Below are 25,028 nucleotides of genomic sequence, written 5' to 3'. Positions count from 1 at the left end.
CGTGTGCCCAAATATGTCCTTTAAAAATAAACATTAAACATTATGAGGGAAACAACTGGCATTGTGGAAAATGTCTGTGCACCCTGGCTAAGCAACTCACTATTGCTTGGATTATATTAATAAACACACCATAAAGCTAAGGAAGAACTTAAATTTGAGCCTCTGCATTTCTGTGCTGAGTAAGCTGCAGTTCTTTCGACTTATCGCCTTCATACTTGCCTGTCCAAACAAAAAGATCTCAAGAATTCCACTGAAATAGTCCAAACAAGAGCCTAAACTTACAAAGCTGTTTTTCAGAGCTCAATAGTACAACAACAGGAAGTAGAACTTCTGGGATGGGGATTTTGCTATTTATTTTTTCTTTCAATGGCCGCTTTTAAGCAAGAGAGAAAAAAGTCTACAGGCATTACAAATCCTGGAAGCTATGAATCAGGAAGTGGGAAATGGCTGATCCTGAAATGGCCAGCCTGAAAATCCTGGCTCTTTTATGTAGTCAAGTCTCTGAAGCCAGGAATTTCAGAAATCTTAGGCATTTTGCATTATTTTCTGAATCTTAAAAGAGCTGAGACTTGAGAGAAAAGAGAAGGGCCAGGATAAATGAACCAATAAGGAAGCCCCCAGTCTCCAGCTCCATGCCCCTACCACCACACAAATCTTGCCCCTATAATTACAAGCTCAGTTGGGACATGCTCCTTACAAATGGGGTTTTGTTTACAATGCTGCTAAGGAGAGGGGGGTGATAGCCCATGGTTTCTGCAGACAGAGCCTGCCCCAGGCTTCAGCTTTCTCATTCTTTCCCAATGTTGAATCTGGAATGGACTCGGGACCCTAAATATTTCACAACTCCAAACACCCTACAGTTGATTAAAAACAATGGTCACTTTTGTTTTCAGGAAAGACTATACCTGATTTTTGCTAAGTCTAAGTAAAATGCAAAGACCCATGCAATGAACCTGCATGAATGCTTTCAGACATGCAGATTTGGAGAGGGACACTGCTCTCTTTTGAGCAAATGGAGATCCAGTAACAGAGCGGGGCTCACTCTGCAACGGCTGCATTTGCATCAACGTGAGACACCAAACAAATGCCCGCACACAGGAGTCTACTATGTGGATCGAGGGAAAAGAGGGCACCTTTATCCTTCCAAATATGACAACTCAATAGAAAACTTCTCATTCCAAAGTCCTAAGGGTCCCTAACAACAGGAAGCTACTGGAGCTTGTGAAATATTTCCAGTTATTTTCTACAGAAATTAAACATATCAATTCTACCGGCAGGTCATGTGAGATGACAGGTTTAAAAGTGTATGTTGATTGGGGGAGAAAAGCAAAGAAAAAAAAATAGAAGAAAATAAAGTCATTTCCTGTGTCAGTTGTAATTTGGGAGGCTTTTTTCCAGTGTCCTTCTAAGTAAATCTGCCATAATCAAATGTAGTCAAATATAACTGCAATGTGCAAAAGCACAGTGATGACCTGAGAGGAAGGTGCCACCCAGAACCCCTGGGACCAGTCTTCTATCTCTTCCATCAGACATCCACTACTACCTCCCCAAAAAGGCTCAGGGTTATTTCATAAACACCAGTCGCCTACCATGTATTTAACTTAGCACAAATAAGAGAACCAATATGTAAGGGATTTTTTTTGCTCTTAAGAACCAACCATTCCTCTTACCCCGGCCTTTACAGACCTGGAAAACCATCCCCGATTTGCCCCCAGCCTCATCCCCCACTACAACTTAAACAAACCTTCCTCTCCAGCCTTGCTTCCAGCCCCAAAATACATTTTTAAAGTTCTGATGCCAAGACCACCCCATCAAGTCTAGTATAATCCTTCTGATCATCTAAGTACCTTCCTCCAGGAGACCTCCAAGATCCCTCTGGGCAAAATGATCTCTTCCTCCAATTCCAGGGCTCTTTCCCAGTGTGCTCACTCTATCCTCACTCATAAAAGCATCTGGTTCCATTCCACAGCTGTGCACACCTTATCAAGAGACAATGTAAGCTCTTTTTAAAACAGGGGCTGCATTTTACACACCTCACATACCTCCTGCAGGTCCCCGAACATCCAAACACTCCAAATTTGTCTCTGTCTCCAAATCCTACAAAACCAAATTCTCTCTACCCAGCTCAGCTCAGCATCCCTGGGGCCCCGATCTACCTCATCTGCCTCCTCTGCTCTAGAGTAAAAGCAACACCAGTCACCCCCACTCTGCTGCCCACTGTAGCCGAATCCAAGCGGCACTCTCAGCCCATGCTCTTATCAGTGCACTGGGGGCAGGCCTATCATCTACCAAGCACCAGAAATGCCCCTCTGAGCTTTGTGCAGCCCCCTTGCCAGGCAGACAGCCTCCGGGGCCAGGTTCGGCACGGGAAACTAGAACACAGGGCTGACTGCACAGCCTGGGGCAGACACACCTCAGCTTCCACACCCACCTGACAAGGCTGCCCAGATGATTGAGGGAAGTCAGTGTTTCACCCACTGCCCTAATGGAAAGACAGTGTTTCTCACCCACTGCTCAAGCCTGGAAGCAAAAGGTCCCAATGTTCCTACTCGATGACCCGCCCTGTCATGCCCTGTCCAGATACCTAACCCTCACCTTTCTCTGTCCATCAAGCAGTAAGAATTCATAGCAGCCAGCACATATGACCCTGAGGGCAACGTTCTAACAAAGCCAAAGAAAAGGTGGCACACTGGCCTTCAATTCAAAGCCCAGGGTGGCAAGAAAAGGGTCACTAGTTCCCTGAAAATTACTGGCATGCAAAATTCAAACAGGTAATTGGGGTGGAGTTCATGGAAAAGGGAAGAGAAAACCTCACATGGGTTTGTATACCCTTCATTTAAGCACACTGTCTTCAGGCAGCAGAGGTTTCAAGGTGCATGCTAAACACCCTTGCGCAGGTTTCAGAGCAGCAGATAAAAGGGGCTAACCAGGCTCTCAGGAAGCCCAATCCGCATACGCACGGAGTCGAGCCGGTGGAAACCATAAGCCTGTCTCATCTGTCTCTAAACTGCTCACAGGATTAACAGGAAGGCTTGATCGATACTGATTTTACAGTCATGGGAGTGACTCATCACGAAATTCTACCCAGCTTAAAGCTCAGCTGTGAACAGAAACAAAACAACATAATAGCAGGGTCAGATTTAAAATAGTAAGTATGACTGGTAAACAGTTAATGCTTATAAACAATTAACAATCACCTTCCCAGCCTCCTGGATTTGCTGGGAGAGGGAAAAGTACTACTGAGGGCTCTGAAGCGGGCTGCAGCAGTAAGTCTGTCTTCTGTGGCAGCCCCTTCCAACTCGCTGATGCTGGTGTCAGCTTTACAAAACAGACCCTGGGGAGGGTCACGAGGAGCTGCTTTTAATAGAATTCCACACATCTGATGGGTACGTGCTCACTGAGGAGGGGAGAGAGGAGGAATGTACTTACATGGAACAGAGTTTTCAAAGAGTGAAATTTAAGCTCTCCTGGAGTATAACTTCCTCTATGTAGCTCCTGCAGAGTTTAAAATAAGCAACTTATCTGTCCTAAAATGAGAGAAATGGGGTCATATAAAATTTCTCAATAATTGAGTTCCTCTCAAACTGCATTCACTTTAAGGAAAGCAATGGGGTGCTCAGAAGGTGCACTACACATTTCAGGCATTTGGTTAAGGAGGCGAATGTGCTCAGTGCCATCCTGAAGACATGTACTTTCAAGTACTGGATTCCATGTAAATTTTAATGATCTGTAACCAACTCTCAGACCTGGCCAAGAACTTCCATAGAGAATCCTGGTCTGGAGATCCCTTCACTATGGCACACTGCTCCACTGTTCTGAACTGCATGACTGTGTCCCCTCCAATTCATATACTGAAGCCCCAACCCCCAAATACCTTCAGCGGTATCTGAAGGTGGGGCCTTAGGGAGGTAATCAGTTTTAGATGAGGTCCTGAGGGTAGAGCCCCCATAATGGCAACAATGCCCTTACATAAAGAGGAAGAGACCAGAGCCCCTTGCTCTCTCCATCCTGTGAGGACACATGACAAGACCTTTGTCATCAGCAAGCCAAGAAATGGACCCTTAACAGAAACCAAATTTGGTTGGCACCTTGATCTCAGACTTCCAGCCTCCAGAACTGTGAGAAACATAAGTCTGTGGTTTTAGCCCTCAGTCTATAGTAACCTGTCACAGCGGTCTGAGCTAAGACATCCATACAGCCCCGTAAGAGAACCAACCCAGGGACGAGCAACACCTCTCATCATCTGACACCACCTCCTGCCTGACGACCAGGCAAAACAAGCACATACACAAACAAGCAAAAGGGGAGGATGAGAGTGGTCATTCGGGTTTGCTTTGGAGGTCCAGAGAAAATGCAAGTCCAACTTCCAGGCACAGACCAGCTGCCCGCAGCAGGCTTCCTCCCATTGGTCTCAGACCAAGGTGAGCCACTCCTCCGGGCGGGACAGAGAAAGCTCCTCTGGAAGCCAGACAAGCTCGGCCACCTCGAAGTCTTCTTTGGAATCCAGCAGGTCCAGGCCTGAGCCCTGGCGCCTGGTTAAACCAAAGGATGACAACCAAGCAGAAAAAAGCAGCCCCAGAGAGTATCTGCTGGAGAGGCGGACAGGCGGACCTGGCCTTCGACACACAGCATGCGTGCCATGGTCTCTAGCAGCGCGTCCCTCCAAGCTTCCTGGCCTGTAAGGCGAAGCCTCTAGCCCTTTTCTACTTTTAGGATGCTCAGATTCTTGCCTGCAGAGGTCAATCCCTTTCCTTCAAGGGCTCCCCCCTCTGTAATGAGGGAGTCCATTTACAATAAAAAAAAATTGAGCTGTCAAAACAAATGAAAAACTTCCAGTATAATCATAATCAGTGAGGGAATCAAACATCTAAACAAATCTCTCCTCTGGAAAAATAAGAAAATGAAAAAGCAATTACACGTCACATGGCTGATTAGCAATAAATTTCATTTGTGACTACAGTGGCATGAGAGTTTGACTCCTGACTTGCTTTCCTTGAAAGAAAAAAATTATCTGCAATACTGTCTCTTGATATAGAAAAGACCCATTCCATCTGACTCAGCTCAAACCTGTGTTTTTTTTCAAGGCCTCTCCTGACCTCACAGTTCCCCCGCAGTGATCCCGTGGTACCTAGGACCGCCATGGACAAGGACTGGTCTCCTTGAATTTGTCTCCCCAACTATTCCACACATATACTCGCATAAACAATTGAGAAATAAGCTTTTTAAAACTGTGGTAAAATATACACAACAAAGAATTTAACATTTTAACCCTTGTTAAGTGTATAGTTCACTGACACTGATTCACAATGTTGCTCAACCACCGTAACCATCCACCTCTAGAACTTTTACCTGTTCCCAAACTGAAACTCTGTACCCATTAAACACCAATTCCTCACTGCTCCCTCCCCCCAGCCTCTATTCACCGCCCCTCGCCATTCTACTTTCCGTCTCTATGAATGTGACTACTCTACACAGCTCACGTAAGGGTAACAATTATGCACCGTTTGTCCTTTCATGACTGGCTTCTTTCACTTCGCAGAGTGTCTTCAAGGTTCACAGACACTGTAGCACATTATAGAATTTCCTTCCTTTTTAAGGCTCAATGATATTCCATTGTATGGATAGACCACATTTTGTTTATCCACCCGTCTATGGATGGACCCTTGAGTTGCTTTCACTTTTTGGCTATTTTGAATTATTTGCTGCCATGAACATGGGTGTACAAATATCTGTTCGAGCCCCTGCTTTCACTTCTTTTGGGCATATACCCCAAAGTGGAATTGCTGGATCATATGGCAATTCTATGATGATGAATTTATTGAGGAAGCACCATATCATCTTCCACAATGGCTATACCATTTTAACAGTCTCACCAGTAAGGCACAAGGGTTCCAACATCTCCACATCCTGGCCTATGCTTGCTATCATCTGGTGTTTTTGGTAATAGCCATACTAATGAGTATGAAGTACCAATTGTGGGTCTGACTTACATTTCACCAATGACTAGTGACTTTCAACATCTTTTCATGTGCCTATTTGCCTCAAGGAGTAAGTTTTAAATCAAAAGAATTAACCCCTCCTCCTAAGAGACCTCTAATCACAGAAAGCAAACAGTAGTATCCTTACTTACTAGCATTGTTAAATTGGTTAGTCTGGGCTCAAAACACTTTTGTTTTCCTTGCAAATACCACCATAGGCAACATTAGCTTAGCAAGACCATTCAAGTCCATCTACCAAGTTGCCTAAACAGGACTAACCTTGAATTCTGGTCTCAGGAAGACCTTGTGCGATCCAGGGAGCAGAGCAAGAGAGCAGCTCCTTCTCGCACCATCCTGCATCAGGCAACACACTGCAGCTGGCTTCCCACCTGACTGAAGCCTTCTCCTGCTCTGGCAGCCGTGGGCCGCTCTAGCTGGGGATGCTCATCCTTGCAAGCAGCCATCCACGCACAAAGGGCACAGGTTCTCAGGGTTCTCCACATTCAATTTAAAATACCCTAATTTGTGTTGCAGATACTTAATCTAAGTGTTTTTCAGATCCCGTGCCCTAAATTTTGGCTGGAAACATAGTCCCACTCACATCCCTCATGCTGGTGACCAGGCTCTTCCCCAGGCCACGTGACCCCCAATTACCTCCCTCTCCTTGAAGAAGGAAGAGACTGAAGGGCGAAGGGACATCCACAGTTCACATTGATAACACAAATGATCCACCACCATGGCCTCAAAAGGGCCTTGAAATCCAAATGACCCACTTACTAGAGGAGGATGCTTCAAACGGAGGCAGATGCAGAGTCAGGAGGGAGACAGGGACAGAAAAGGAGGAAGCTGTGCTGCTATCCCCAGTGGAGCGCTTGTCAAACTCTCTTTACATGAAATGAAGCTGGGTTCCTGCCGGGCACGGTGGCTCACACCTTTAATCCCAGCACTTTGGGAGGCCGAGGTGGGCGGATCACAAGGTCAGGAGATCAAGACCATCCTGGCTAACCCAGTGAAACCCCGTCTCTACTAAAAATACAAAAATTAGTGTGGCAGCGGACGCCTGTAGTCCCAGCTGCTGGGGAGGCTGAGGCAGGAGAATGGCGTGAACCCGGGAGGTGGAGCTTGCAGTGAGCCAAGATCGCGCCACCACACTCCAGCCTGGACGACAGAGCGAGATTCCATCCAAAAAAAAAAAAAAGAAGCTGGTTCCTAATTCTGCAGTCAAAAAAAAAAAAACAGCAAACGTAGCTAGGAGCAAAACATCAGAATCAATACACACCCAAAGGGTATTTTTTTTTTTAAAGGAAGTAAATAACTTCTAATGCGTATTTCCTCTATCCTTAGCAACAACAATATCAGCTAACTCCTAGTGTTTATAAGCCCTAGGTTCTAAGAAATGTGTATGTATTCACTCATGAAGTATTGGTAATAATCCTCCAAGATGGGTGACACTTTTTTTTTTTTTTTGACATGGAGTCTCACTCTCGCCCAGGCTGGAGTGCAGTGGCGCGATCTTGGCTCACCGCAACCTCCAACCTCCAACCTCCAACCTCCAACCTCCACCTCCCAGGTTCAAGTGATTCTCCTGCCTCAGCCTCCTGAGTAGCTGGGATTACAGGTGCATGCCACTATGCCTGGCTAATTTTTATACTTTTAGTAGAGACAGGGTTTCACCATGTTAGCCAGGCTGGTCTCGAACTCCTGATTTCAGGTGATCCGCTCACCTCGGCCTCCCAAAGTGCTGGGATTACAGGCATGAGCCACCGCACTCGGCCTGATGGGTGGCATTATCTTCCATTTTACAGATGAGGAAAGGAGAGCAGAGAGGGTAAATAACGTGCCCCGGCACAACCCATCAGTAGACTTCTAATTCTCCAACCCTCACCTCAGAAGGGAATGGTGTCATGAAACAAGATTGGGGGAAAAGGGAGAAGGCCTGCTTTCTAGTCGAGAAAAGCGGAGACCGTCTGAAACTCTACTTGCTCCAACAGGTGAACGTGATTGAAAATTCAGAATTCACTCTCCTAATAGCAGGGAAGTATTACAAAAGCCCACAGGCCAAATGATATCACCCTCCCAGGAAGTCTCTTGCAGTACTGTGTTTTTTAATGTTATTTGTCAAGTGAAAACAAACAGTTACAGTGGCAGAACAGGCAGCACCCAGAGAGTGGCACTAATCGTGGGCTAAGGATGGGCAATTGCTTCTCATCAAGAACCACAATGTGTCCAGTCAATTTACAAACATAAATCAACACAAGTTCAAAAGCACCAGTAGCAAAGTCCAGGCCTGGATGTGAAGCTGGCACCCCTCTTTAAACAAACTGTTCCTCTTCACTTGCATGGTAAGGACTGGAAAGAGCCCTGCCGCGTTGGCCAGCTCTTCAGGGTAGCGGGGGCCACCGCCCTCTCCCAGCCTCGGGAAGCCCAAGGCCACTGCATCAGCCTGGCCCAGCCCAGAACCAGCCTCGGGCCCAGCCGGCCCAACTCAGAAAAAGGCAGGGGTCAGTCTCCAGCCTGGACTCCTCTAAAAATCAGAAAGCAGTGCCCCAGCAAATGAACAAGAGCGCTCACCTGAAACAGTTTCACCTTCATTTTTAGAGGAGAGGAACACAATAGGAGGGCGTATTACTCCACGGGTTTTAACCCTAGCCCTTGATGCTACCAGGTATCCATGATGCCCCTAATAAAGGTGAGAGTTCCTCCACTTTTCTGACATCCAGCTATTCTTTAAAAAAGTTGAACACTGCAGTTTCCGGAGAACTTTGCTATGTGAATTGCCTCACTGCATGTGTGCTCTCCCCTAGCTCTCTCCATTCCATGCCTTGAAAGTGCCAGGTGTCTCCTCGGGAGCTGCCCTGTGCTACTGCCTCCAGTACTGCAGCCAACCTGTTTTGCGGGTCCTGCCTCTCCATCAACTGGGACCGCTCTCTCGACAAACCACCCCAGCCCACAGCTCCTCTGGCAACCCAGCCCCTCCCACCGAGGACCCGTCTCACCAGTCACCTCCCTCAGCTGGGCCAACCTGTCCAGTCCATTCCTGCTTCCTGGTCTCAGGTCTAGAGACAAGACTTCCCTCCCTGACCCTGTCCTCACTGCCTCCCTCATCTATACCATCACTGGCTCACAGTGGGGTGTCTATCTGTCCCCCAATCCTGACTCCATCGAGAGACCAGAGCAGCCTCCCCAGAACACCCTTCTCAGCGGGTCCACTGCAATGGTGCAAAGGTTTCAGCGCTCCTCATTCTCTAGCCAGCAGTCAATTCCTTCCCACCACACAAACACCGGATTCTGACACCCTCTCCACTCCATCAGTGCACACTGCCACCCACACCACACATGGTCCCTTCCTCTCCTGGGGAGCTGCCTCCTTGGATCTTGAGAGTCAAATATTTAGGGCACACTAAAGTCAGACATCCTCCTTAAAGCTTCTCAAGCCATTCTGCAGTTCCGTGACCCCACTGCCTGCAGCCCACATACTTCTCTCCGGTCAGCATCCCATAACTTAGCACTAAACTCATAGCGTCTGTCACTCTCCACCAGTAGTTGAGTTTTCCCAACTAGACAACAAGCTCCTTGAGTAAAAAAAAAAAAAATCATATTCTTTCATATGCTTTCCATGGAGCAGAGACCACTGGAGGCCCTCAAATAATCTAGATATCAGAAACAGGGTTCCATACACTGTCACCACTCACCTTCCACTCCCACTCCCCTTCCACAGATAGGGACATGACCTTGAACCAGTCAGCCTGGTTAACCTAAAAACCCATTCTCTTCAGGCACAGAGAAGCAAGGTGGTTACTTAGTGGTTTCAACAACTGACCTGAGACTCAGACGTCCGGGTTCAAACCTTTCACTGTAGATGTGCAAAAAAAGACCCTCCTTGGCCAGCCACAGTGGCTCACATCTGTAATCCCAGCACTATGGGAGGCCGAGGTTGGTGGATTGCTTGAGGCCAGGAGTTTGAGACCAGCCTGACCAACATGCCTAAACCCCGTCTCTACTAGAAAAAAAAAAAAAAAATTAGCCAGGCGTGGTGGCACACGCCTGTAATCCCAGCTTCTTGGGAAGCTGATCCACAAGAATTGTTTGAACCTGGGAGGAAGAGGTTGCAGTAAGGCAGAGGTTGCAGTGAGCGGAGATTGCACCACTGCACTCCAGCCTGGGCAACAGAGCAAGACTCTGTCTCAAAAAAAAAAAAAAAAAAAAAAAAAAAAAGGCCCTATTCAACTGGCAGCAATGCCCCGGTGTTGTGGGGAAGGAGGACTGGAGGCCCCAGAGAGAGCCCACCAGGGCCACCCACCATGAAGAGGAGAAAAAAAGAGAAAAGCATCCATTTATTGGATGCTTTCTATTTGCCAGGTTTGCTGGGCAGCTTGGATACATTATCTATTGCTAATTCTCATTGGCATCCCTGCTAGAGCAGTGTTATTCCAATCACAGGCAGAGACACTGAGGCCTGGAGCTCCCTTTCCAACATGCCTCCATGCGTGGGAGAGAGGGAGACAGTGAATTGTTTGAGGGGACAAGGCTTCAAAGGAAGCCCTGCACATATGCAAACCCCACGGAGAAGAGCAGAGCAAAGACGGGCCAGGCTGTCCAGCTAAGTTCACATCCAGCCGGTTCAGCATTCACATGAGAATTTCACAAGATGCTTTTTTACAAGCTACTCTTGAAAATGAACATTCCAGCTTCAAATGATTATGTTTACATTTTCTGCAAGAAATATCCCACCCCACTCCTCGGAAGAGGAGACTTTAAGGATAATTTCTAAGGTGTTCATTAAGTTCAGGAGTCCCCCTGACATCAACCTAGACAAGTAAGCTTTCTTCTGTCCAGAGGTCGGGAGCTGACCTCACCGTCGCCCTACCAGGACACTGTCAAAGGCCTTCACCAGCAACCAAAACCGGCAGGGTTGGGGAGGGTGCTTCAATGATAGAGAGACCTGTAAGACCTTGCTACTGTCCCTCCCAGGAGTGAGGCAAAAGTTTACTGGCCTCACCAAGAAAACAATGCAAAAAATAGAAGCCAACTTCCATACGTGGTGATTCTGCTTGTTCCAACCACATCTCCCTCAAATCTCCATCTCTCTCTCTGCCTAGTATCTTGAGATCTGAAGGCTGGAAGGGCCTGTGAAATGACCTAGGTCCACCCTGTCACTCAAGGTCAGCAGGTGTGCAAGTACCCACCCAACTTTCTGAGAAGCCACCCTGGCCCTCTGCACCAGGCCACTCCGGAGACCACCAGGCAGCCGAGTCCAGCCTGCAGATGCTTCCTCCTCAGGCGCCCAGCTCCAGGAGGGTTTAAAAGCACACTACAGACATAAATCGGTGCCAATGAATTATTCATTACATCTTATCTATAGGGAACTTATGGAACAAAGTCTCCATCCACAGGGATGAGGTGATCTTGACACAAGGCCAGACTCACAAATTACCCTTCCAGGAGTTCTAATTTTTTTTATTCACCTCAATGTGCAAAAACCCTAATGAAACAATGATTTTAAAGATAATTTTATTGCTTTCAAGTTCCATGCAGCAGTAACTGGTGTGATAAAATGTTTTGGCTAGCAGAGGTGCAATGATCAGATGAAAATAAATTTGTTGTACAAAAAAGTGCTTCAAAGTGAATGGGGAGTATCCCTTTAAGAAGTCTTCCGTTTCTTCAGCTCCTCCTATGCACCAGGCACTGGGCCACCTCCTGGGAATTCAAAGATACCCAAGGTTCACCATTCCCCTCCCCAATGATGGGGGAAAGCAATATGGGGGAGATGCCCAAATAGGAGGTATAGCAAGAGACCACAGGAGCTCAAGTCAGTGCAATCATTCTGCATGCAGAATCAAGGCCAGAGAGAGGGTGAAATTACAGCTAACTCTTAAAGGAGCTTGCCAGAGGGCAAGCTGGTAGTATTGTTTGCTATTCCAAGCAGAGGGGCTTCCACCTGCCAAGACAAAGAGACACGAATGAGTACAGCCTGAATTGTTCAAAATGTCTGGGAGGAAGGGAGGCTGAAGTTCTCTCTCAGACAGCCAAACAAAGATTTCCGAATTAAAAATAATAAAAGGCAATCATGGGGAAACAGGTTTAAGGCTTTTGACACGTAAAACTGAATAACCAGCTACATATTTTGTGTAATCTCAGCAAGATTCTGAAAGTATCAATAAAACATGAAACAAAATACATAAAATTAGCTAGCGAAATATAGATGGTGTGGGACCTAACACAACACTGGATGTATTTATTCTTATTCTCTGTGAGTATTTCTGGCTGGCGAGCATCTTAACCACACAGAATAGCCAAAGGGGAGAGAGAAGAGAATAACGAAAGTGTTACTACCTGTTTAAATAGAGCAATGGAAGGTAAATCTTGCTGTATTTTTCCAAATGAAATCAGTAGTGTTTTTTTAATCTCTAATCTCAAAATAAATATTTTGGAGCTTTAAATTTATTAAAGCCCTGTAAAATTATCTTAAAACTCTAACTGTAAAAGACACACTAGGTGTTAACAGCCCTGCCATGGAGTTGCACTACGCCTGTCTGCATCATTTAGGAAGACCCTAATTCTCTCAGGACAGCTCGCACTGACACAGTAGAGTAACCTTAATCCAAAACTGTAGCCCAGTGATTTCTACAGAAGTCTGTAGTATCCACATTTTCTTGCAATCAGTCCCCAGGAAGCAAGCCAGAGAGTGGGTTGGGATCGCTATCTTCCTCCTTGGGGCACTATTAATTCAGTCACCGAATATGCTGAATTTCCCTTCTGGCCACTAGATGGAGCCTATGCATTGGCGAGATGGGCAAAGTGCACACTGGACACCTCTCAGGTGTGAGCAGAAATTGACAAATGACAATATTAAGGGAGAAAGTGTAATACACAGATCTCTGAAATGGAAGGCAAACTGCAGGGGGATGACCATCGTTTACTGAAAAAAAAATCACAACTGTTTAATAAGCAATATGCCATCTTGTTAATAAACACCTTAGCAAAATACAGTTTTATTATACATTTATTGAGCACCTATGTGCCAGGTTCTATACCATATTTAAATGGCAAGGGCAATCAAACATCAAGTAAGCCTTATATTTCTATCCAAAGAACATCTCTGTTCGAGAATGTCACAACCCTAAGAACAGTAGCAGTTGAAGTCCGAGGGCTTAATACCAGGTGCCAGGTTCTATTCTAGGCACTTGACATGTGTACGAATTTGATTTTTATGAATGTTTAAAGTAGATTCTATTAAAATTATAATTTCACAGATGAGGAAACTGAGGCACAAAAAGATTAAATTATTTGCCTGAGAGCTTAGCTACTGAAGAGCTGAGATTCAAACCAGCCACTTTGGCTCCATGGTCCTAATAAAATTACAAGCAAGGAACAAGACAAATCACTGTCAACCAGCAAAACCGTGGGTTATAAACTCAAAACGAGTAATGGGAAAGTAGATCTATACAAGTTAGGGAAATCCCAAAAACCTTCAAGAAGGAAGAGGAATCTGACTTGGAAATGTAAAGATGGCATCTCTGACCTATTCAAACCACAGAAAAGGCATACGGGGGAAAGGAATCACCTGACTTAGTGTGCTGCCTTTTGAAAGTTATGATCTTGTCCCTATTTTACAGATCCACCTGGAGCTTGGAAATTATTTCAATTTAAAAAACCTATTTCCTCACAATTTTTCTGACTTTGGTTTTCTAAACATGTTAGAAAATGTTTTCATTCTGTTGTTTAGTGAGAAAAGGAGAAATGTCTCCCCCAAATATTTTTAAGTCTCCGCATTTCTATCGAGACTCAGAAAAGTTAATAACTTTAGGACCAAAGAACTAATTGGCAGCTAAGGAGAAACTAAAGCTATGGTGACCTTCCTGTGCTCTTAAGCGGCACTTTCTGCTATTCAGTATTGAGGATGGAAGGAGAAGTGGCAGAGTAGTGAGGAGGAAAAACATTCTCAGCTATGGAAACAGCAGAAGCAAAAACTTGGAGACAGGCATACACGGCTTCCTTTCCATCAAGCTAATGCACAGATGCTGGGGAGTACCAGGAACTAACAGTGGATCCCTACAGCACAGGATTACTAAGGACCTGTTTCATTACTTGATTCTAAGGACCCTGGACTTGATTCTAGGACCACAAGAGGCACATTCTGAGTATTTGGAGCTGGCAAGTCCATCAGACTAAGGGAATGGTACAGGAACTGGTTCAGAGACCAACTCAGCATGTAGTCAGAGTCAATGCAGGTCTGCACTGGACCAGGCTGGATCCAGGAATAGGGGTCAATCTGAGCGATTTCAAGTGACTCAGTGAGATCGAAAGGGAACATTCAATTAATGAGTCTCCCCAGAAAAGGACAGGCTGCAGAACTGAAACTGAACAAATTCCATCCTGAGCCAATCTCTGTTGCTGAAAATTTTACTGAGGTGCATGTGAGAAAGAAAATCCCAATTGTATTACCTGACCAAGAAAGGCTACCATAACAAAAGTTATGTACCTACGACTACACGATATCATGTTGTGACCTAACATATGCAGTGAACTCATTATCCACAGAAATCAGACAACAGAACTAAGGGAAGCCTAACAGCAGATCTCCCTCTGCTGCTACTGGTCTCTGTGTTCATTTGTTTTCGTGGCAATCTGTGCTTCTCTTTAAAGTCCTGAGTCTGTAAGCTTGTGTATTATCCCACTAAAATGAGACTCAAGGAAATTAGGTAAAGAGAATAAATACAGGACAACAAAGATAAATGTGGACACAACTGAGAGGGATTTTACAATCTAGACAGAATTAATAGCTAATGACTTAGAAAACACTTTGTAAGCTGATGCAGTCAATTGGATCATGGGCTCCTACCTGGAATTTCTCTCCATGCTTCCTACTTTTTCCAGGAACTTATCAAAGGTCACTAAGACGCTTTGAATTTGGGGAAAACTCCTATAAATAAATTCATCTCTCCCTAATTACCATTAGACTTCTGTTCTTTAAAGTTCTATTGACTAAACTTTGGCTGACTTAAATTGGTGATGTCTCATTTACGTAATCAAGCATATATTCCCAATAACCAACTTTACAGAGACTAACCACGATTATATTTTTTACAGCAGAGGACAAGCTGAAAGCACTCACAATGTATCAGGAAAAATTTCAAGTTATGCTCTATAAAATATTTATGCTCTAACAACTATCAAAATATATTTGTTCTCCCATGTCAAGAGTAACTTTTAAAGTGGTATTGATTTTTAAACTGACAAATAATTCCAAAACCAGTTTGGGAAAGCTAATGCCATGTCAAAAAGAAAATGGCTGAACAAAAGTATACAAAACAGCAACAACAATGTATTTCAAACTCGCAGAATTTGGACGATGGGCAGATGGATGGAGATACACAATTCTGAACAAACGGCATTCGTATTATGCAACTCTTACTGAAGTAGAGACCTATGGTATTAAGGGGGCTAAGACTGAGGAGTGAGATAAAACAAAGTTTCAAACTCCTCCCCGCAAGAACTTTCTGGATTAGCAAGACTACTTTCTAAAGTCTATAAAATATGCAAAAAAACAAAAAAAAATGTTTTCCAGACTATTACCAGGTGAGCAATTTATTTTCATATATGTATTTTGTGTGTGTGATGGAGTCTTGCTCTGTCACCCAGGCTGGAGTGCAGTGGCATCATCTTGGCTCACTGCAACCTCTGCCTCCTGGGTTTCAGCAATTCTCCTGCCTCAGCCTCTCACGTAGCTGGGATTATAGGCATGGGCCACCACGCCCGGTTAATTCTGGTATTTTTAGTAGACAGGGGGTTCACCATGTTGGCCAGGCTGGTCTTGAACTCCTGACCTCAAGTGATCTGCCCACCTTGGCCTCCTAAAGTGCTGGGGTTACAGGCAGGAGCCGCTGTGCTCAGCCAGGTGAGCAGTAAGGTAGGCACAGCTATCGCTGCAGCGTGTGATGGCCCCATCCACAGGTGTGCACATCTTCCCCATGTGACTGGCCAGCCGCCCCACTACTCCAAAGAATGTGAGTGCTTCAAGACCACCAACCACCAAGTGAGCTCCATGGACACAAGGCCCAACAACTTATATTGCAATCGTAGGTGTTCATCCCTCACCATAAAAGAAACTACTTTCTGTTGTGGTCCAGTGAAAACAGAAGAGCAATCTATGAGTTTACAAATTCTTGTAGGCTGGGGGCGGTGGCTCGCACCTGTGATCCCAGCCCTCCGGGAGGCCGAGGTGAGTGGATCGCTTGAGTCCAACCTGAGCAACATAGCAAAACCTCGTCTGTACTAAAAATACGAAAAATTAGCCAGGCATGGTGGTGTGTGCCTGTAGTCCCAGCTACTTGGGAGGATCACTGGAGCCTGGGAGGTCAAGGCAGAATCAAGCCGTGATCACACCACTGCATTCCAGCCTAGGTGACCAGAGACCCTGTCTCAAAAAAAAAAAAGAAAATAAATCTGTAGTCCAGGGCAGGAAAAAGAAAAATTTTAAGCTTGCTTACTAGTTTGTTTCGTTTTATTTTTTTTTTAATAAACATGGCAGTAACATCTATAGTTTGACGGGTATCTTTAAAAACTTATGGTAAGACATTTTACAGTATCAAATAATTTCTAAACCTAAAGAACTGCATCCAGTAAGTACTCAACATGTATTTACTGTGGAAGAAAAGAGGGAGGGAAAACGACTATTTCTCAGTTCAAGTAAGGAAATATCAGTTTTTCCTTAAGATTTGAAAATTAATAAAACATAAGTAAAGCCGGCATCAGTGGAAAAAAAGGGAGAGAAATCTTCAAAAATGGTATCTGGGACTTTCAAACGAGTAAAACTGACCATTTAAAAACTTAGCCTTCAAAAGTCCAAAAGTCTCAAAATCAAAGGTATTGTTAATACTTTGAGTCAAATAAAACCATAGCAATTTAACAAAAGAAAACATCATGCCGAGGAAGTATGCTTCTCTTGAGGTAACAATCTAACTTGTTTTAAAGATCCTTTGTTTACTAACCATTTTATATTCCAAATATATGTTCCTTCCTCAGAACAAATCAATTCTTTTCCAGACCCTCGGGGATGGGGGTGCAGGCATGAGGGGATGTGTACATACATCAAAGTTTTAATCTTTTCAAATAGTGGAACTCAGTTATGCTTCCCAAATGTCAACAGGTCTCAATGTCCACAAACACTGGGGCTGCTGCCCTCCCCCATCCCCACTTAAAGCCACATCACATCTTTACAAATAACTGGAAAACCTCCTCTTGCTAAGCTGATGCCAAACACCATTTTCCAGGAGGGATCAGAGTGCATCACTCATTAGGCACTCTGTTGTCTCTAAAGTGTTCAGAATTTTCCTTCAGAACATCTCAGACTGGAAATCAAGAAACTATATCCCTAACATGCGTGCAACTATTATATATTTAGTACAATTGAGAAGGGCTCATCTCCTGGACTCAGCACCTGTCCTAAGCTGGCTAAGAAGAGCAGTTCAAATCAAGTTCGCCCGCAGGCGCAAATACCTCTTCCCTGAACTAGGTCTCATTTTCAAATGAGTTTTGAAAACAAATTGGGGAAAATCACAACCTATAAAGAAATATATCTTGTATGCTTTACAACTAAAAAACAAAAACTTTCAGGATTTGTCTCCTCACTCTTACTCCCTCAGGCTTTTAAAAACACCAAGTTATTTACAAATTATAAAATGCCCTGAAATTATGAGTGCTTCCTGATTTCTAGAAAGCTAACTAAGCAATATGTAATTCAGAAAACTTCTGAGATAAGTTCCATCTTTCTTACAACTCAAAACATGCTATGCAACGTACATGTACACACCTGTGACTCCTAATTTTTGGAAAAAGGCAACTACAACACTGCAGTTTGTAAATCACAATTGCCATATCCAATGTTATAAAGAAGGCAGTGCCGCCAGTCAAGATGGGTTAACATCACCTGTATGTCATGGTCTACAGTGACATCCCAATATAACCGAAAGCACCAATGAGGCAAAAACGGTATATGGTAAAGGCTTCTGATGAACAACACTAGAGTCCTAAGTCTACAGAAATATTTTTAAAAGAATCTTTAAAATGCTGCCTACTGTCTACTTGAAAACTGCACCCTATACTGAGTCTGAAAAAAAATCTGAATTTCAAGAAAGTTGGTTTCATGCAAGACTTTGCAGGTTCATGCACTGAGTAGCACAAGGTCAGCTTTCATACAGTAGGTGCACAATAAGGGTTGGCTGGATTCAGTTGCTTCTTACAGCACATTCTTACAAAACAAATGAAACCAGATTTAAAAGGAAACCACCGTCCCTTGAGGGTTCCTCTTGGCAAAAACTCTAAGGCAACAAGTGAAAATGATACAGTTGATTTTCATTACTGCCCTGATCTTGCAACAATAGGAAGGGCAGGAAACATTATTATTAGTAAACGAAGCCTTAGACAAAGACCAAAAGCAAATGTAAACAACAATTATTCTCTAGGTCTTTTCCTATTGAAAGGCCAGGGTAAATCTGGATAAATGCACGCAGTTTCAAAACAAAAATGCCTTTGCCACATTTTAAAATCTTTTGTTCTGTAAGGAATTTTAATTTTATAAAAATTACTGTATACTTGAAACAGTGTATCCTAAAACTACTGCAATCCTAAAGATTCTTTCTCCTGCTCAGACCCTGGAACTATGTAAGAAATAAAATAAAACTGCAAAGAAAAGAAACAAGAAGACTGCGTTAAAATGAACTGTTCTGTTCATCCTCAGTCCTTACTACCACTTGTGGTCAATGTGGCATATCAAAAAATGAGTGTTTAAAACATCTTAAAACAGCAATTTCTTTCTTTGTTGGAAAACATAATAAAACTGGAAATACAAACAGCCCTTCAGACTCAGCTCCTAAACTCTATCCCGAAAAAAACCATCATTTCAGATTCAGCTGAGGTTTCTATTGTCAAAAATCTGCCCTCCACCAGCATTTGTGTTTTTTAAATCCTGCTCCCTCAATCCCTAACTGAAGCTACATAGAACCAAGATTCTTTTTTTCCTGCTTGCCCATTTCTACTGCGGGATTGAATCCCTGTTGCTAAGCTTCAATTATCAGTTTGTTGTATTGCTGCAACTCATGGATCTGAAAAACTCATAAATGAAAAGAGAGAGAGACATCAGCCTGTCAAATATATGTAATAATTTTAATGTAATTTAAGGTAGCATAACAAGTTATTTTCAACCTGAGCACATTTCTTTAAAAAAACAAAACAAAACGGGTTTATTGAGATATAATTCACATACCATTAAAGTCCCCGATTTAAAGTATATAATCCAATGGTTTTAAGTATATTTAGAGCTATGCAGCCATCGCCACAAACTAATTTTAGAACAATTTTCATCACCCCAAGAAGAAACCCTGTGCCCACTAGCAGTCACTCCCCATTCCATCGACCCCCAGCCCCTGGCAACCACTCATCTACTTTCTGCCTCTATGGATTTGTTTATTCTAGACATTTCACATAAACCGGATCACACGATATGTGGTCTTTGTGACTAACTTCTTTCACTTTTTGTGATATTTTTAAGCTTCATCTATTCAACCTTAGCATATTTCTTAGAGTTGAACTTTTCTAATCTTTTCGACAAATCAAACATTATGACCTTTTACATTTCAAATCCTGACACAAACCCCACCCTTCCACAAAACACCATTTGCTTGCTATGTCTCTCTAGAGGATCTAAACTATAATTTGCTGTTTAGGTTCTTTCAGAAGTTCTTTTTCTGGGTTCTCCTTCTGGTAATAAAACACTAACTTCTTTAAACACCAACATTTCACATACCTACATTTCTCTACAACAGGATGCCTGGGGTAGAAAGATGACTGAATCCTTTTAAGGAGATGGGTACAATAAATTTAAAGTGCATGCTGACTTTTTAAAAACAAAATAGCCATCAGATTATCTGGCTATCACTCGGAACCTCCGAACCTCCTTCATTTAGATGCTCTGTTCACATTATGGTGATACAAAACAAACACATCCATATGACTGCCTCTGCTTCAGAAACTAAGTTTTCTAAGGTAAACAACACTCTTTCTACTGCCATCACACTCAAAGAGGAAACTCTAATCTCTCAATACGCCAGCAAAATACCTGCAACTGAACCAACACCCTGTCTTTATTTCTCTACCAGACAACAGCTGAAAGAACGCCCTCCCTGATAGGGCTCAGCAGCTTATTTCTATCAGAGTTAAGTGGTCTAGCACCTTCCCGGCTAAAAACTGAACGCCCGTTCACAGGCATAGCTTTTAATCCTCCACATTTCAGAGATGGAGGGAGGGGCAGGTACTGAGTCAGTCAAGACTTCAGCAAACCATAATCGAGATTTGGGGTGCCTTCTGACCACCCATCAGGTTTCCAGGAACTAACCACTGTAAAGGGATCCTGGGGGGAAGCTTTGGTATCATGGAGTAAAAACATACATTAAAACACCCCCTCCCCTCCTGCCTGTGTTCTCAAAAATCGCCGTCTTGCACAAAGAATATCCTTCGAGAAGAACGCTCCAAAAGAAAAACAGCCTATTTTAAAATGCCCGACTCCTGCGTCGGCGAAGGCCATCCCTGCTATTTTGAATTTCAGAACATTAAAAACACAAAACTAGAGAAGCTATACAGTTCAACTGCATAACATAACAAAATGGATTATTTCTCCCGTGTCTTCTAAACCGTACTTATCTTTTAAAGATAAAAACCCTCCTTTGTCCCCCCAACCACCACCTAAACGACTTAGTAAAGGGAGCCGGAAGGCTTTCGCCCAATCGAGTCCGCTGAAAGTTTAGAAAACAAAGAGCAGGAGAGCCCAGATCTGTGGAAGGTCCGGCCCCAGTCCGCGTCCCACTCGGCAGTAAACACGCGAACCACGATCTGCTCTCGTTCCGTCGCGGACGCATTTCTTACGAGACGTTTAAGGATTTGTTTATAGAAACAGCCTTTCTGAATTGCCCCAGTGATGGGGCCATACAACCTCCGCTGCCTCCTACTTCTCCCCCTCACTCTTGAAGGCTCAGTCGTGATTTTTTCAAAGTTAATCGGCACCACCTGCATACCCTCGGCAACCATTACTCACCAACACGCCCTCACCGTTCCCAGTCCCAGTTCTGCGACATTTAAACTTTTAATCGTGTTCAAATTACCCTACCATCTTGAATGTACCAGTAAGCCACACGTTCAATTTTTTGAGGAGAATAAAACCCCCACCTCCTCCGGCCGTAGACACCGGGGGCAGTTCTCACTCCCTGCATCCCCGCGCTTCCCTACTAACCCCCACCCGACATCACCAAAACAAAAGCTATCAGATTGCAAAAGATAGCGAATGTGGAGCGATACTGCTTATTAACTACGTACAAAGGAAGTGCGGGGCGGCAGAAGAGAGGGCGACACGACGCCGACCACAACAAAACCAAGGCCAGGGCTCCGCGCTCGCAAAACACAACACCCTCCCCCCGCCGCCGCCGCAGACCCTGGCGCTGAAACCACAGCGTACGACACCTCTCGCCAGGGACGGGCGTCTAGGTGTCCCCGTGAGGCGGCGACTACACCCCGCGCTGCGAGCACGTGTGTCGGAATGCACGTCGGCTCCGACCACACACCCACCAACGCACACTCGGATGCGGCCCTAGTACCCCTCCATCCCCCGGCCCGGGAGAAACTGGGAGACCATCCCAGAGCCCTCTGAACTGGGGACCCAGTGCCGCTCCCCGGAAGAGACAAGCTGAGGAAAGCTCCCGGCCTCGCACTTCCCGGGGGGCTGCCCAGAGAGCGCTTCCCCTCACCCCACCGCCCAGCCCCGGGACGCCGGGGGCAGGTAACCCAACGAGGAGCGGGCCAAAGTGACGGGCAAGGCCAGGAACCCGAGGAGCCCGAGGGGCAAAAGCACGTTGGGCGACGGGAGGCAGCGCCGGGCGCTTGGAGACGTGTCCTGGGGCTTTGGGGCCTCTCCGCAGGGCACCTCCCCCCTCGAGAGCAACTCGCACCCCACGGGCCGGGCGGCTGCCCGCTCCCCACTGCCGGGTCATCCCCAGCAGCGGAGACGCGGTGCGACCCAGGGTGCTGTCGCTGCTGCCTGCGCGCCGCAGGGGATCAGCGCTGTGTGCGGAGAGGCTCGTGCGCACGGAAGGGGCGAGGTGCGGGTCGCGGGGCCCGGGAACCGCGGAGCCCGACCCGGCACCAACTTCCCTACCGAGTCCTCGAGCCTTGCCGGGGGACACGGCTGGGCTGTCAGGACGGAGAAAGAGAAAGCCCCTCAGGCCCTTCCCGCGCGGGGATGCGCGGAGCCAGGGCCCGCGGGGCTCCAGACGAACGAGCCCGGGTCCCGGGTCCGCTGCAGCCTCCCTCCCGGCAGAGCCGCCCCGCGCCCCACCCCGCAGCTCCCGAGCCCGGGGGCCCGACAGCTGCGACGGTGGCAACTCGGGTTTCGCAAACAGGGCGCAGCCCCTCGGAGGAAAAGTTCCCGCAGTGGCCGCGGGCGGCGGGCACATACTCACTTTCTCCACTCGTCGGCCAGAGCGAGAGCGCGGCGGAGAGAAACAGGAGCCCCCACAGCGAGGTCGGGGACCCTCCTCCGGAGCCAGACTTCATTCCTTTTATTTGGGACGAAATTCCCCTTTCTCAAAAAAAAAAAAAAGAAAAGAAAAGAAAGGAAAAAAGGAAATGAAAGGAAACAAGTCTCAAACTCAGTCTTCGTTCCCCCTCCAAAAACAAGGGCGAAGGAAACAATACTCCGAAGGCGGCGCCGCCGGGGCCCTCCGGGTGCGCGGACGGGGCGGGCGGCGCGGGGCGGCCCCTCAGCGCCGGCAGCAGCGGCCCAGGGCTCGGCGGAGTCGGGAACCCGAGGCGCGCCGGGGCGGGCTGTCGGCGTCGTCGGCCTCCATTTTCAAACCCGGAGAGGCAGGAAAGGGGGAAAACTGCAAAGAAAGGGGGCAAAGCCCAAATCTGCCTCGGCGAGGAAAAACAAGCCCGGCCCTGGCCGCGCGGGAGGCGGCCGGACGCCCGAGCCTCCGCCGCGGGAGGGCGCGACGCAGTTCGCAAGATCGCCCCGAAGTCCGGGTCACAGGCGAGGCCGGCGAGGGGCAGAAACGCGGAGTCAAAATGAATGAGCGGCTCCCCCTCCTCCTCCTCCTGGCTCCGCTCGCCGCCGCCTCCTCCCTCAGCGCCGTCGCCGCCGCGGCGAGCTCCTTCCCAAATCCAGGACACACACAAAGCGGCGGGCCGGCCGCGCCGCGCTCAGCACTCCCGCCGCGCCGCCCGGCTCTGCGCCGCCGCCCGCCCCGCGCCGGCCCCCGCCCGGCCCCCGCCCGCCGCCGCCGGCTCTCCGCGGGGGCTCCGGCTCGCTGAAGGTCACAGCCGAGGCGAGGCGCGCCGTGGAGCTGCCCCCGCGCGGGAGGGGCGTGGAGGGCGCGGGGGGATCCGGGGAGCGGGGCCGAGGGTCTGCGAGCGCCGGCCGCGGGCTGGCTCGCTGGCGGCGTCCCTCTCGCTCTCCCGCCTCTCTCGAGTTCGCCTGGTGCGCTCGCTCCTCCTCGGGTTTTTTCCCTTTTTTTTTCCGCTCAGCGGAGTTAATGCTGGTAAACAAGAGCCCCAGCCTCGCCGCGCCGCCGCCGCCGCTGCCACACACTGGGGGCTCGCGCGCGCGCGCGCGCCCTGGCCCGCGCACACGCGCCCGCTCGCACACTCGAGCGGCCACCGCCGCAGCAGCGGCGCGCCAAGGGCCCGGCCCAGGCCGGCGCGCGCCAAAAACCGGAGCCCGGGATCCCCAAGACGTGCGGAGCGGAGCCCGGGCGTGGGGCGCGAGACTGCGAGGCGCCGCCCCCATCTCCCGCCCCGCCGCCTCCCGCGCGCACACAGAAACACGCGCGCGTGCCCACCCGCTCCCGCCCCCACCGCACTGCGCCGGCCACCCCGCACGCGCCCTCCCCTCCCGCCCGACTCCAAAAACAATGCCCCCGCCGCCGGTCCGGTCTCGGCGGGGCAGGGGTGGGTAGGCAGGGAAAGGCTGGGCAGGGGAGGGGTGGGCAGGAGAGGGGAGGGGTGGGCGGGGAGTGCGGGGCTGGGAGAGGTTCATTGAAAACAACAACAGCGCGGCTGGAAAGCGCGTTTCCCCGGTTCTTGAAAAGCTTCATTGTTTCTTGCAGCTGTTGCAAAATAATTAAGTGCGTGCATGCGGCATTTTTTTCGCTGCGTACTGGAAAGCCCGAACGTGGCGGAAGGGGCGCACCTGAGAGAAAGGGGACCCCCCCCCCAGGCTACTACGCCGGGCACTTTCACGCCAGGTTGGGGTGCCCGCGGCGTTGCGACCGTGGAGCCCGGAGTCTGGGGGCTCGCGGGGAGCGGAGGGGGAAGGCCGCGGCCCGTGTGGCTCGGCCCGGAGTGGCTCGAGGAGAGAGGACCCCGCCGCCCCTCGCGGGCCCCGCGCCCCGGAAGGGGGGCCCAGACAGGCAGCCCCGCGTGTCCCGGGCGCGTCCCCGCGGCGGCCGCCAGAGGGCGCGGCGGGCGCTGGGGAGGGCACTCCGCGGAGAGTCGCCTCCCTCCCTCCGGGGGAGGAAATGTGGGGGCCCGGGCTAGGGGCCGACTCGGCTGGGTCGCGCTGGCGTGGCCTCCCGGACCCGCGGCCCGCCCTGAGCGCTCTCCGCGGCCTCGCGCGGCTCAGGGCTCCACCACGTGGGCGGCTGCGGGGAGCGGCCGGGGCGCGTGCACGCTGCGGGGCTCCGAAGCTGGGGGGGCGTGTCCGGGTCCCAGGGCCCCGAGGAGGGGGTGGAGGCTGGGGCCGGGAAGCTTCCCTTGGCTGCGGTCCCGACCCGGGAACACGCCGCATGCACTCGGGATCAGCGGCTACTGCGGAAACCCACCCGCACCTGTCTCGGGTACTCCCAGGCACGTTCCTCTTGCTTCGTTTGCTACGTAAGTGACTGGAAACCAGTACCGACCCTAAGTCTCCGCGGTGGTTTTCTTGAATGTGCAGGAGGAGAGGTTTCCCCAAAGCGAGACTTCCCTAGGACTGCCATCTAATGAATAAATGCTGCGGAGACCAGGTCC

General features: G+C 48.0%; 1 protein-coding gene across 3 annotated transcripts in view; it reads right to left on the bottom strand.

Moving 5' to 3' along the window:
* The window catches only part of IGF1R (insulin like growth factor 1 receptor), a 316,223-nt gene extending 292,611 nt beyond the window's left edge, over window positions 1-23,612 (bottom strand). For 2 of the 3 annotated variants that reach the window (XM_004056810.5, XM_019010887.4), the window contains exon 1: window positions 22,484-23,612. In XM_004056810.5, coding sequence (XP_004056858.1) covers window positions 22,484-22,577 — 94 coding nt within the window. In that variant the 5' untranslated portion in view covers window positions 22,578-23,612. Of the gene's footprint in view, window positions 1-21,066; window positions 21,250-22,483 lie in introns of those variants that run through there. The other variant, XM_055364071.2, reaches the window with a different exon arrangement.
* Window positions 23,613-25,028: the final 1,416 nt, after the last annotated feature.

Source organism: Gorilla gorilla, chromosome 16 (assembly GCF_029281585.2).
Source record: "Gorilla gorilla gorilla isolate KB3781 chromosome 16, NHGRI_mGorGor1-v2.1_pri, whole genome shotgun sequence".
NCBI classification, from domain to species: Eukaryota; Metazoa; Chordata; class Mammalia; order Primates; family Hominidae; genus Gorilla; species Gorilla gorilla.
Note: the sequence above shows the minus strand (reverse complement) of the source record. Positions and strands in the feature narration are given on the sequence as shown.